The sequence below is a fragment of the Artemia franciscana genome, chromosome 7 (genome assembly GCF_032884065.1).
Source record: "Artemia franciscana chromosome 7, ASM3288406v1, whole genome shotgun sequence".
Classification (NCBI taxonomy): Eukaryota; Metazoa; Arthropoda; class Branchiopoda; order Anostraca; family Artemiidae; genus Artemia; species Artemia franciscana.
Genome location: NC_088869.1, coordinates 38,245,494 through 38,258,239, shown reverse-complemented (window position 1 = coordinate 38,258,239; position 12,746 = coordinate 38,245,494). Strand labels below are relative to the sequence as shown.

At 34.7% G+C, this 12,746-nt stretch overlaps 1 protein-coding gene across 1 annotated transcript; it reads right to left on the bottom strand.

The window, feature by feature from the left end:
- Positions 1–3,455: 3,455 nt before the first annotated feature.
- LOC136029685 (phosphatidylinositol 4-kinase type 2-beta-like) lies at positions 3,456–5,078 on the bottom strand. The gene has a single exon (XM_065708188.1). It carries the CDS (start codon positions 5,076–5,078, stop codon positions 3,456–3,458), a length of 1,623 nt encoding a protein of 540 aa, XP_065564260.1.
- Positions 5,079–12,746: the final 7,668 nt, after the last annotated feature.

The following is a 12,746-nucleotide window of genomic DNA, read 5'->3' as shown; positions in this document are numbered from 1 at the left end:
TTATATTCCCTGTGTCCCGGTCGTCATTTGTGTCCCGGTGTCCCAGTCTGTGATTTCTCTTTGAGCGTCCCGGGCGTCATTTATATTCCTTGTGTCCCGGTGTCCCGGTCGTCATTTATATCCCCCTGTGCCCCCGGCGTCCCCGTTGTAGTTGTGTCATTTATATTCCCTGTGTCCCGGTCGTCATCCCGGTATACATTCGTTTTTGAATTGGTATATGATGAAATTAATTTTTAATTTTTTCCCTTTTTTTCCTTTTAGTTTTTTTTTATAGGTTTTGACCTTTTTTTAGATTTTTTAGTTTCTTTCTTTTTCTTTTTAGTTTTTTTTTGAAGTTTTTATCTTTTTAGTTTTTTTACTTTTATTTATATTTTTTTAGTTTTCTTTTTCTCCTTTATTTTTCAGTTTTTTTCCTTTTTTTAGTTTTTTTTTTCTTTTTTAGTTCTTTTAGTTTTTACCTTTTTAGTTTTTTTTAGTTTTTTAGATTAAATTTTTTTTTAGTTTTTCACCTTTTTTCTTTTTAGTTTTTTATTGGTTTTTACCTTTTTTTTAGCATTTTTATTTTTTTTTCGTTTTTTCTTTTTACTTTATTTTTAGTTTTTATCTTTTTTATTTTTTTTTATGTTTATTTTTAATTTTATTAGTTTTCTTTTTCGCTTCTATTTTTCAGTTTTTTCCTTTTTTTTTAGTTTTTTTTAGTTTTTAGTTTTTTAAGTTTTTTCCTTTTTTTAGTTTCTTTAGTTTTTTTAGTTTTTCGGCTGTTTTATTTTTTTATTAGTTTTTATTTTTTTTTGTAGTTTTTGCCTTTTTTTAGTTTTTTCAGTTTTTTTTTAGTTTTTAGTTTTTTACCTTTTTTAGCCTAACCAGGATTTGAACCTGGGACCTTCATTCTCCGTTCTGACACCCTCTCTCACCGAGTGACTACTCCAGCATGTTCATTTTGGTGTTTTAAATGGTATATTATTAACCAAATTAATGTGTTTTACAATATACTAAGCATCGTCATAACAAAAATGACGACAACTAATTTCATGACGTCAGCCGACACAGAAACATGACGTCACCTGATCCACGATCCACAGATCCACAGACAACTTATTTTTATATATATAGATTTTCAATCGAGACAGCCTTTAGAAACCTCTTAGCAAACTCATAAAAATTATAACAGGGAAACTAGGTCTCATTTTCGCCCATTTTTGGCCAGATAAACCGTTTTCGAAATTTTTAAAATTATAAAATCTAGGGTTCTAGATTCCACAAAGGTAGCTTTGGGGCCTGTACCTAAAGGAACACTTACAGGTCACTAACTCATACTACCAAACAATTTTAATTTGGAATAGACAATCTTTTATCCTAAATGAAAGTCACTTAACCGCCCTCCCTCCTCGACATACTGAGGCCAAACCGAATATGGACCCTCAAAAGCCTCATCTATGAAACTTGTTCTTATTTTCCACCAAATTTAGCTTATATTCAACTACCCCTTCTGGTAGATGTCATGATGTCGAACATTTTGGGATTCTCTCCCCCGCAGGCACTAGATTGGTCAGACCCACCAAAGGCATAACAAGGTTTCTTACGCTTACTTTTTCTGATGTTTTGTTGAAATGTGACATCCCTCGTCCCTTGTGAAACTCCAATTGAACTTCTTTTTCGTTTTGCAATCTCAATTTCGGGGAAAAAATTAAATTTTTACTTTAATAGTTGCGAACCTCTGATCATGAGGTAGTAAAATGCTCAAAAGCAGTGATAATTTTTCTGTGCTACACAAATATCGAACTTTTCATGAGAACCTCAAGGAAAATGTTGCTTTCTTTTAAAATGAAAATTTGACAGTGGAATCATCCTAAGAAGTGGGGAAATTTTCCTCAATCCTAATACTGATTCTGGAAATCATGAAACCATGCTGATGGTTCTAGATTATATGAAATAGTAAATAGATTGTTACATTGTTTCGCTCCCTACTGAAAGATCAGGTAACACGTTAGAACCACAACATTGTTTGCAAAACAATCTTGAAATCATTAGAATCACTGTATACTATTTTCGGAATCATCACTGAAAACTAAAAAAAAAGAACAACTTAGGTCTTGCGAGGATCAAAGGTGAGGGTCGAGTGAGGTGGCAAAAATAACGTGAACTGATCATTTTGCTAGCTAGAAGTCGGTGTGTTTTGTGAAGCTGAAAGCATAGTGTCTAGACTTGCTTGTAAACGTAGGAGGAGCAGCCATTTTCCACCTCACTTGACATCTGAAATTCAGGTGATACGTGGAAATTTGTTTAACCATAAGCTCCCCAGACTTACGATGGCTGAGCTTGCAGAATTGCATCAATAACCCTAATCCTAGGTTTGTCTGAGGTCAAATTCAAAAATCTGTTTTTTTTTTCAAAGAATATTAAAGAGCGACATTAATTATTTTTGTTGGGTCTGAATTTTAAGTTAAAAATGTACGAACATAAAGCAAAAGAATAAAAATGAAAGCAAAGAGCAACATTAAAAACAAACGATGAGGAATTGTCCTGTATACGAGGAGGGCTGCCAGTCCCCCTCATTTCTGCATTCTATCCACACTTGGTTATGTTTCTGTACTTTAATGATTTCAGTTGCATTAGCTTAACTAAATTTGCCCCATTTTTCTGATTAAATTATGAATTTACCTAAGCTATTAACTTTCAGTGGGAACTTTTAAACTTAAGGAACGGTGTATATCTAGAATCATAAAAAAATGGGTTTTATTGATACGCAAAATAATCAAAATACAATCATTCCTTGGTTAGGGAAACCCATGACACAAAAACAAAAGAATTTCTATTCTTTGTAAATAGGGCCTTGAAAATTTGTTTGGCTGTTCTTGAGTAATTAACATTAGGTAGTATGTATTTCATCAAGATCAGATCACTTTTGAGGGGTGTCCACCCACTCTTTTGGAAATTATATAAATTAACTTATGCTAATAGCTTTTGATCAGTAGATTTAAGCTTAATTCACTTTACATATTTGGAATAAATATAGAATAGAGGTTTGTTTTATGCACATTGTTTCTAAAGTCAATTTTTTTTAGTGTTTTGGTTACTAGTGGAACGGGTCGCCCTTTACTTAAAGGCTGCTTCGCGAACTGTTTGACAAAAACTTGGAAGGCTGCTAAATAGTTATATATGCATGTTGAGTAAGTAGCCTTTGATTATGGTTCCAGTCTTAAAATGATATTATTTTAGACATTTGACCTGCAACAGTGAGAGATAGGTAAAATCATCACTCTCGTCCGTTCAATGAGAAAATATACGACATGCCTGTTTATGATTAAACAAACACATCGGATGTTGCACAGCCAATGGAAAGATAATTTGAAACATCGGACAATGCCTCCCAAGACAAGCAATACAATTAAACATAAAATTGCATGTTATCAGCAGCTGTATTTTGACTTTTTAACATATCCGACTTGAAAGTCTTAAAAATGTCTAGGTTCTGTATTGACACTTTCCACATGCCCACTACGCTTACGTTTTTCCAAATGGCGCATTTCAGCTAGCTCTTCGGGTGTCTTTCCTTTACTTAAAGCTTCTTGTACATTTAAGATTTGTCCTCGCAAAACCCTCATTTGTTTCTCGTATAATATAATGTTAAAGTTCTTATCAAGTTTGAAAAGGTCTAATATATCTTGACGCAGCTCCTGGATGAAACTTTCTTTAGACACCAAAGGTAAAATAGCATCAATGGTTGCTTGAGTAAAGGGTTTTTTAGCATAAGGCAGTTCAGCCCATTGGAAGTGGTAGCCTCCAAGTGAATCTGGATCTCTGAAAGGAAAGGCCAGTCCATTATCTATTGCAAAAATTTCTACTTTTACAATTCTAAAGTTATTTAAATAAACTTCATCATTTTTTTGAAGTTCCTCCTTTTCACACCGTATTAACCAGCTTTCTAGAGTTCTGTCTGTGTTTCGAATAATGTAGTCTAAAATTACGAGTCGTTCAAACTGCTCCTGAAACTGTTGCTTTACTGGATCATCAAGTGTCGTGAACTCGGGTTTTCCAAGCCAGTGTTTTGCATTTTTGCAACCTTCAATAAAAAGCTGCATTGACCCCACTTTACCTGGAAGAAAGATGAATTTGTGCGTATCCTCTGAGTTGTTGTGAATCATAGAGTTAGCCGCCTTTTTAGCAGCCAATTTAATTTTAGTAACCTTCGAATAATGAAATCTCTTGCAAGCGAATGCCTCTACTCTTGTTTCTGGTACTATACCAAGTTTAAGTTTCTGATCTACTAGATATGCTCCTGCTTCTGAAAGATACCCTTGATTACGAAGCAAACACTTGCGCCCAAAAAAGTAAGGACATGGTTCTTCATCTTTTGGTTTAAAAACAGCAATATATTTTTTCTGTTCATCTCTCAAGAAATAGCGACCACTAGACCTCTCGGGAACTTTTATTGGCCTTATGCCTCTCCTGATGGCATCTTTAGCCTTTTGTGCAAGTTCTGCGAAAGAACAGTCTGCTCTAAGTGCTAGAGCACCCGACATAGATGTGGAAAAACAGTCTTCTGTATTTGCTAAACTGTAAGGCATAGGTGTGGAAAAATAGCCATACGTAAATAAGAAACTATCTGACATAGGTTGGCAACTGGTTTTTTCCAAAACGTCTTTCAATTCAAAAATATACTTTTCTTCTTGTGTACTTTTGTTCATCGATTCGGCTTCTACAGATTCAATACTGCTGGATATTGAACTTACGTCATCTTCTATGTCACTTGAAATGTCAACTGCTGAAAAAAGTCTTTGAAGGCCTACCTTTTTATCCTGGCTGTTTGAATCGTCATGCATTTTAGTGTCTTTAGCCTCCTGCAGTTCAAATATTTGCTTTACTTCTGGTGTACTTTTGTGTATCAATTTGGTTTCTATAGATTTACTGATGCCGGATGCTGAACTTTCGTCATCTTCGATGTCACCTGCTTGATTGTCAACTGGTGAAAGATCCCTTTGGAGACCTTCCTTTTTATCCTGACTCTTTAAATTGCCATTCTTCTTGAAAAGTATTTTAATGCCAATTAGCTTTTTTATCCCGTATATAGCTTGCATGGTCCAGCGGATAGTGTGTTGAATACTGTTGTATTGTTTTGGTTTAGCTGTAAGTTTTTTGGTCGCTCTAGTTAAATTCTTTTAAGAGTTGCATTGACTGTCATTATTCTTAAGCCTTTTGAAATTGTGTGAAATTTATTTTGCGATTCCATAATCTCAATATGTGGACCAATTGGCTTGTACTGTAACAAACCTAATATTAGGTGCTTTATGCGTCAGAAACCAAAATAGGATGACCGTGATTAATGCTTGAAACGCCATCTTCAGTTAATTTTTTCAATTAAAGAAATACTCCCTTTTTTTGTAGTCATTGTGCCAAAAGAAAACAAAGGGTCTTATCTATCTATCTATATATATAAAAATAAGTTGTTTGTTTGTGTGTTGACTGACGTCATGTTTGTGTGTTGACTGACGTCATGTTTGTCGACTGACGTCATTATAAGGATTGAGTATTATGTCGTCATGAAGTTGTTTGTCGACTGACGAATTTACAGACTGGGACACAAATGACGACCGGGACACCGGGACAAACAACTTATAAAAATAAGTTGTTTGTTTGTGTGTTGACTGACGTCATGTTTGTGTGTCGACTGACGTCATGTTTGTTGACTGATGTCATTATAAGGATTGAGCATTATGTCGTCATGAAGTTGTTTGTCGACTGACGTCATGTTTGTCGACTGACGAAATTACATACCGGGACACAAATGACGACCGGGACATCTATATATATAAAAATAAGTTGTTTGTTTGTGTGTTGACTGACGTCATGTTTGTGTGTCGACTGACGTCATGTTTGTGTGTTGACTGACGTCATGTTTGTCGACTGACGGCATTATAAGGATTGAGCATTATGTCGTCATGAAGTTGTTTGTCGACTCACGTCATGTTTGTCGACTGACGAAATTAGATACCGGGACACAAATGACAACCGGGACACAGGGAATATAAATGACGACAGGGACACTCAAAGAGAAATTACAGACTGGGACACCGGGACACAAATAACGACCGGGACACAGGGAATATAAATGACGACCGGGACACAGGGACACAACTACAACGGGGACGCCAGGGGGCACAGGGGGATATATAAATGACAACCGGGACACAGGGAATGTTCGATTAGCAATCACCATCAACAAAGCTCAAGGGGCAATAATTAGAATAATGAGGTATAGATTTGAATACGGATTGTTTTTCCCATGGACAATTATGTGTTGCATGTTCAAGAGTCGGTAAACATGACAATCTATTTATATGCACAGACAATGGGACAGCGAAGAATGTTGTATATTCGCAAGTTTTACGTAGTTAAAAATATATATCTATCTATCTATATTCACAGGTGGGACACAGGGACACAACTACAATGGCGCGTAACTAATATGGCGCGAAAAAAGCTAAAAAAAAAAAACTAAAAAGAAAAAACTTAAAAAAAGGAAAAAAATAAAAAAGGTAAAAAACTAAAAAGAAAAAAAGGTAAAAAACTAAAAAAGCTGCAAAACTTAAAAAAAAACTAAAACAGAAACTACACACACATATATATATATATATATATATATATATATATATATATATATATATATATATATATATATATATATATATATATATATATATATATATATATATATATATATATATATATATATATATATATATATATATATATATATATATATATATATATAAATAAATAAGTTCTATGTATGCATGTTTGTTTGTGGGTTTGTATATGACGTCATTATAAGATGACACTACAGACCGGGACACCGGGACACAAATGACGACCGAGACACAGGGAATTTAAATGACGACTGGGACACTCAAAGATAAATTACAGACCGGGACACGAATGACGACCGGGACATAGGGAATATAAATGACGACCAAGACGCTCAAAGAGAAATTACAGACTGGGACACTGGGACACAAATGACGACCGGGACACAGGGAATATAATTGACGACCGGGACACAACTACAACGGGGATGCCGGGGGGCACAGGGGGATATATAAATGATTACGGGGACACAGGGAATGTTCGATTAGCAATCACCATCAACAAAGCTCAAGGGCAATCATTAGAAAAATGCGGTATAGATCTGAGGACAATTATATGTTGCATGTTCAAGAGTCGCTAAACATGACAATCTATTTATATGCACAGACAATGGGACAGCGAAGAATGTTGTATATTCGCAAGTTTTACGTAGTTAAAAACATATATATATCTATCTATATTCACAGGTGGGACACAGGGACACAACTACAATGGCGCTGAAAATCGAAAGACACTAGGCTTGCCTAGTTTAACAAAAAAGGGTCTTCGAATATTTCAACAAGGGCTTGGAGATTGAGTTAAGACTTTCAGACAATATTGGGTGCCGAGTGGACCTTAAATTTTGACCTGAGGGAGGGGACAGGAGTAAATTTAAAGAAATTGTACTTACAAAGGATATCAAAATAAGGTATCTGTTGTATCTCAGGAACGGCTTGGAAAATATACTTAAAATTTCAAGGCACTGTTGAGGGGGGGGGAGAGAGTTGCTGAAAATGTTGTGATTTTGCACGATAAGACCTGATGAAAATTATAATTTCTTCACGTCTAAGTAGTAAGGTAAATCAAGAGACGCTATTTGGTTGGAGATTACCAGAATAGCGTATCTGCAACATCTCTAGACTGGCATAGAATATCATTTTAAAACTTTCAATGGGTGCTAGTGGAGCCAAGTGAACCTCGCGTTTGGAAATGAAAGGGAGGGGGTAGGAGAAGGCCTAAAAATTGCTTATTCTACGATTCACCTAGAGTTTCGCACTGCAACCCTCTATAGGACCCAAATCTATTTACGGTTAACTAGTGGGAAAACACAAAGACATGGTTATCAAAATAAAAGCTAAGTAGACTGATTAGTTAATGTACAATGATTTGAATTCCTGGCAGTCTCAGCGATTTTCATTTTCCCGTCTTCAATGTCAGAAAATCGGCAGAATATATTCTGTGTTAGAAAAGCGCAAATGATGATTTGGTGGCCATGCTTCTGTTTATGCTAATTTCTATTCGTTTTAGGACTCATTTATTCATCTATAGGATTCCTTTATTTTCCAATTCATTTAAGCGAGCAATAATTTTATATACAAGCATAGCTATATTTTTTCTCGAAAATGGCGCGAACATTTTTCCTGAAAATTTTACAAACTAACATTTTGTGGCTTGAAAAAATTATATAAATAGGTAACGACTTTGAAAAATTTGGCTAGATCCTTAGTGTTTGAAAAAAACATTGAAATGAATGACGTCACTTTGATATACATTAAGGTAAATTTTTCATAGAGGTGATCGATCGTTTTTGGTATTTATGACTTCATTCGAAATTATACAAGATGACGGATGAATTTGAAAGGACAAAGCAAAAGGCATGGAAAAAATATATGGTTAATGATGAATGAAAATGAAGCACAGCAACATCTCCGGCCATCTTCTCCCTCTTATTACTCCAATGTTAGCAGGGCACCAGAACATCAAAGAGAGCTGTTTAATGGCTCATTTTAATGAAAAATTTTAAATTTAGTGCCTTTTGTAATTAACGAAAAATAATATTTAAATACATGAATTTTTTGAAAAACTGTATTTTCGTATACAAGATATTTCACGGGTATAAATATTTCAGAGGTATAAGCAATGAAAAACACCTTATTGTTAGTGAGTTAATTAAGAACGTAATTGAAGCAAAAATAATTCATGGAAGACAGTTGGAAAGGAAGTTTTTGGTATATAGAGCGTCTGTGAAACTATACAAGATGATGAACGAATCCAAATAGATGATAAAGCTAAGCGAATGGGGAAAAAAGTCTAAGGTAACGATTAATGGAAATGAAGTACTGTCCGGGTTGCAGCGGTAGCTAGCAACCTAGTAAGAGACGATCACCTCCAATGCAAAGAAATACAATAGTCGATAACTAAAAAAAAAATGGAGTCATCTAAACACAAATTATACTATTAGAATCGTTTTATCTGAAACCCCTATCTAGGAAACTTACAGCGCCTTTGCTTGAATAATGAGTAAAATCTACTGGCTTGAAAAACAAGAAAATTTGCTTCAAATATTCAGCATCAAAGATATCTTTTTTTACGTTCTTCCTCCTCAGCTAGTAGGGCACCGGAACATCATAGAGCTCATTTGCTCATTTGAAAGAAGATCGCCACACCTAGTGCCTTTTGTACTATAATACATACATTTAAAAAAATTGTAATAAAAAGTACATTTAAAATAAAATATTTTACATAAAACTACATTTGCGTGTTTAAGCTTGATGAGTGACTTCATAATCGTAGGTTGTAACCATATATGACGTAATAAGTGAATGCAAAATTTATACACGCTTATCTTTCGAATTCTAAATCATGGTTGCCACATCTAGTACCTTTGTACCTAGTGCCTTTTAAAAGATTATTTTTTAAATAGAATCAATTTTCTATCAAAGACTTCATTTGTCTATAAAACTGTAGTGGCAAATGTTATTAACATCGTCTTGCATACATAGATCAAAATAGGATTTTTAACATTATTGAAAGCATGTTGATATATTTGTATAAAATGCAATAGCTTTTATAGGTTTTTTTCAAAAATCTAATTTGTCAATCAAAACTAGAATAATACCTGAAAATTTTAAATAAAATAATTTTATTTCAGCTCTCGGGTTAAAGTTTAAATTTTGTCCTGAAATGAAACTTTTTTTTTAGCTTAACTTCAAAAGTGATCATATCTATAGCGTTATAAGAAATTAAAAATAATACATAAAGGATCGATACAGTCATTATAAGTTACATTAAATAAAAAAACAAGTTTTTTTAACTGAAAGTAAGGAGCAACATTAAAACTTAAAACGCACAGAAATTACTTCGTATATGAAAGAGGCTGCTTCCTCATCAGCGCCCCGTTCTTTACGCTAAAGTTTGACTCTTTCTCTCAATTCTTCTTTTTAAAACAGTAAAAAACTTTAGCGTAAAGAGCGGGGCGTTGATGAGGAAGCAGCCTCTTTCATATACGAAGTAATTTCTGTGCGTTTTAAGTTTTAATGTCGCTCCTTACTTTCAGTTAAAACAACTTGTTTTTTTTATTTAATTTCTGAACGTTTTTGAATCAATGCATGTTCTGATTTTGGCTCTCCGCAGAGGAATTATCAAAACGAAATTTGCATTTTTTTTTTTTTTTTGGCTAAATGGCTTTCTTATAATTTTGATCGAATGATTTTGAGAAAAAAAGAGCGGGGGACGAAGCCAAGTTGCCCTCCGATTTTTTTGTTAATTAAAAAGGCAAATAGAACTTTTAATTTTTTAAGAATCTTTTTATTTGTAAAAGATTTACGTAACTTATAAATTAGCTTACGTAAAGAACTTTTGTATTCTCATGTTTTATTACATACTAGCTGTTGGGGTGGCGCTTCGCGCCACCCCGACACCTAGTTGGTGGGGCGCTTCGCGCCCCCCCAAGCCCCCCCGCGCGCGTAAGTCGTTACGTGCCATATTAGTTATGCGCCATTGTAGTTGTGTCCCTGTGTCCCACCTGTGAATATAGATAGATTTATATATGTGTTTCAAACTACGCAAAAATTGCGAATAAACAACATTCTTGGCTTTCCCATTGTCTGTGCATATGCAAAGCCGTATGTACTAATAATGACGTCATATACAAACGCTCTTTTTACAAACAAACAAACATGCATCCACATAACTCGTTTTTATATAGATAGATACAATACAAATTAACTGCGTAAAACTTGCGAATAAACAACATTCTTCGCTGTCCAATTGTCGCTGCATATAAATACATTGTCAGGTTTACCGACCCTCGAACATGCAACGTACAATTGTCCATGGGAAAAACAATCAGGATTAAGATCTATACCACATTTTTCTAATGATTGACCTTGAGCTTCGTTAATGTTGATTGCAAATACTAATCGAATTGGGAATTGCAATCTTTTAAATTGAAAAAGCAGATCCGTTGGAATCATGGGAATGCGAGGAATAAGAACAGCCTCACCCTCATAAGGCCCTGTCAAGATTGTGGCCTCTATTAGGTTTTCCATTGTTTTTTTTTTACGGCAAGTCGCGTGCCATTGCAAAGCTTTGGTGGGTTGATATTTCTTAAAAGTATTATTGGTACGCCTATTTTTAGTTGTAGCACGTGTGGTGGAAACCCTGAAGGATCTATGGAATTTAAAAATTCAGATGGATAATTAACCGCTTCATTTGGTTCCAAAACTGTGTCGACTGACTTGTAAAGGACTGCCTGGTCTCGAATCTTGTTCAAAACAATATTGTTGATTTCGTGGACGTCTATATTTCTGGGTGCGAGAATCGCTCTTTCACTTAGCCATTTATTATTTTTATAATTTTTTAGAATATTCGGAAATACTTTTTCAATCAATTCATTTTTGGACGTCACTAAATTACAGAAATCAGCAGGTAGTTGTATACGTCCTGAAATTGAGTCTACTGTTTGACCAGAGTCATCGTTTTGCAATCGGACACGTATATTTGTAGTTAATTTTAATATTTTTACGTGTGCCTATAAATTAGAATTTTTTAGGCAAGCATTCATTTCGTCTGCAGGAGTTAAACTACGTAAAAATTGCGAATATACAACATTCTTGGCTTTCCCATTGTCTCTGCATATACAAAGCCGTATGTACTAATAATGACATCATATGCAAACGCTCTTTTTACAAACAAACAAACATGCATACATACAACTCGTTTTTATATAGATAGATAGATAGATAGATAGATAAAATACAAATTAACTGCGTAAAACTTGCGAATATACAACATTCTTCGCTGTCCAATTGTCGCTGCATATAAATAGATTGTCAGGTTTACCGACCCTCGAACATGCAACGTACAATTGTCAATGGGAAAAACAATCAGTATTAAGATCTATACCACATTTTTCTAATGATTGACCTTGAGCTTTGTTAATGGTGATTGCAAATGCTAATCGAATTGGGAATTGTAATCTTTTAAATTGAAAAGGCAGATCCGTTGGAATCTTGGGAATGCGAGGAATAAGAACAGCCTCACCCTCAAAAGGCCCTGTCAAGATTGTGGCCTCTATTAGGTTTTCCATTGTTTTTTTTACGGCAGGTCGAGTGCCATAGCAAAGCTTTGGTGGGTTTATATTTCTTAAAAGTATTATTGGTAGGCCTATTTTTAATTGTAGCACGTGTGGTGGAAACCCTGAGAATAATATCTCGAGGTAAAAACTGATCACCGACCATAACGATGGCCACTTCGTCGATAGTTGGAGCATTGTATCTACGCACGTGTTGGCCAGGAGGCGTTTTGTCAGCGGAAATAACAATTTTATGCGTATAAGTAGGCATCAAATCGATGGCTGTTTTGAACAGACGCACTAAATTATTATTTTCGTTGAAAAGGTGTTGTAATTGGGAAACGATTGTCCTTTCAATGTTGGGAGAAATTTCGCAACGTGCATTCAATTCAGAATTTCTATCACTGATGAAGTACAATTGTAAAAATTTATGATTCTCGCCTGAGAATGGTAGAAGAGACCCTGCTCTATGATAAATTTGCCCTTTTACTTTGAAAGTAGACATAAATTGATCTGGATTTTTAATTTGGGCTCCAAACGACGTCAT

Coding starts and splice junctions, on each gene's coding strand:
- LOC136029685 (XM_065708188.1), bottom strand. CDS start 5,078: ATGCAAGCTATATACGGGATAAAAAAGCTAATTGGCATTAAAATACTT.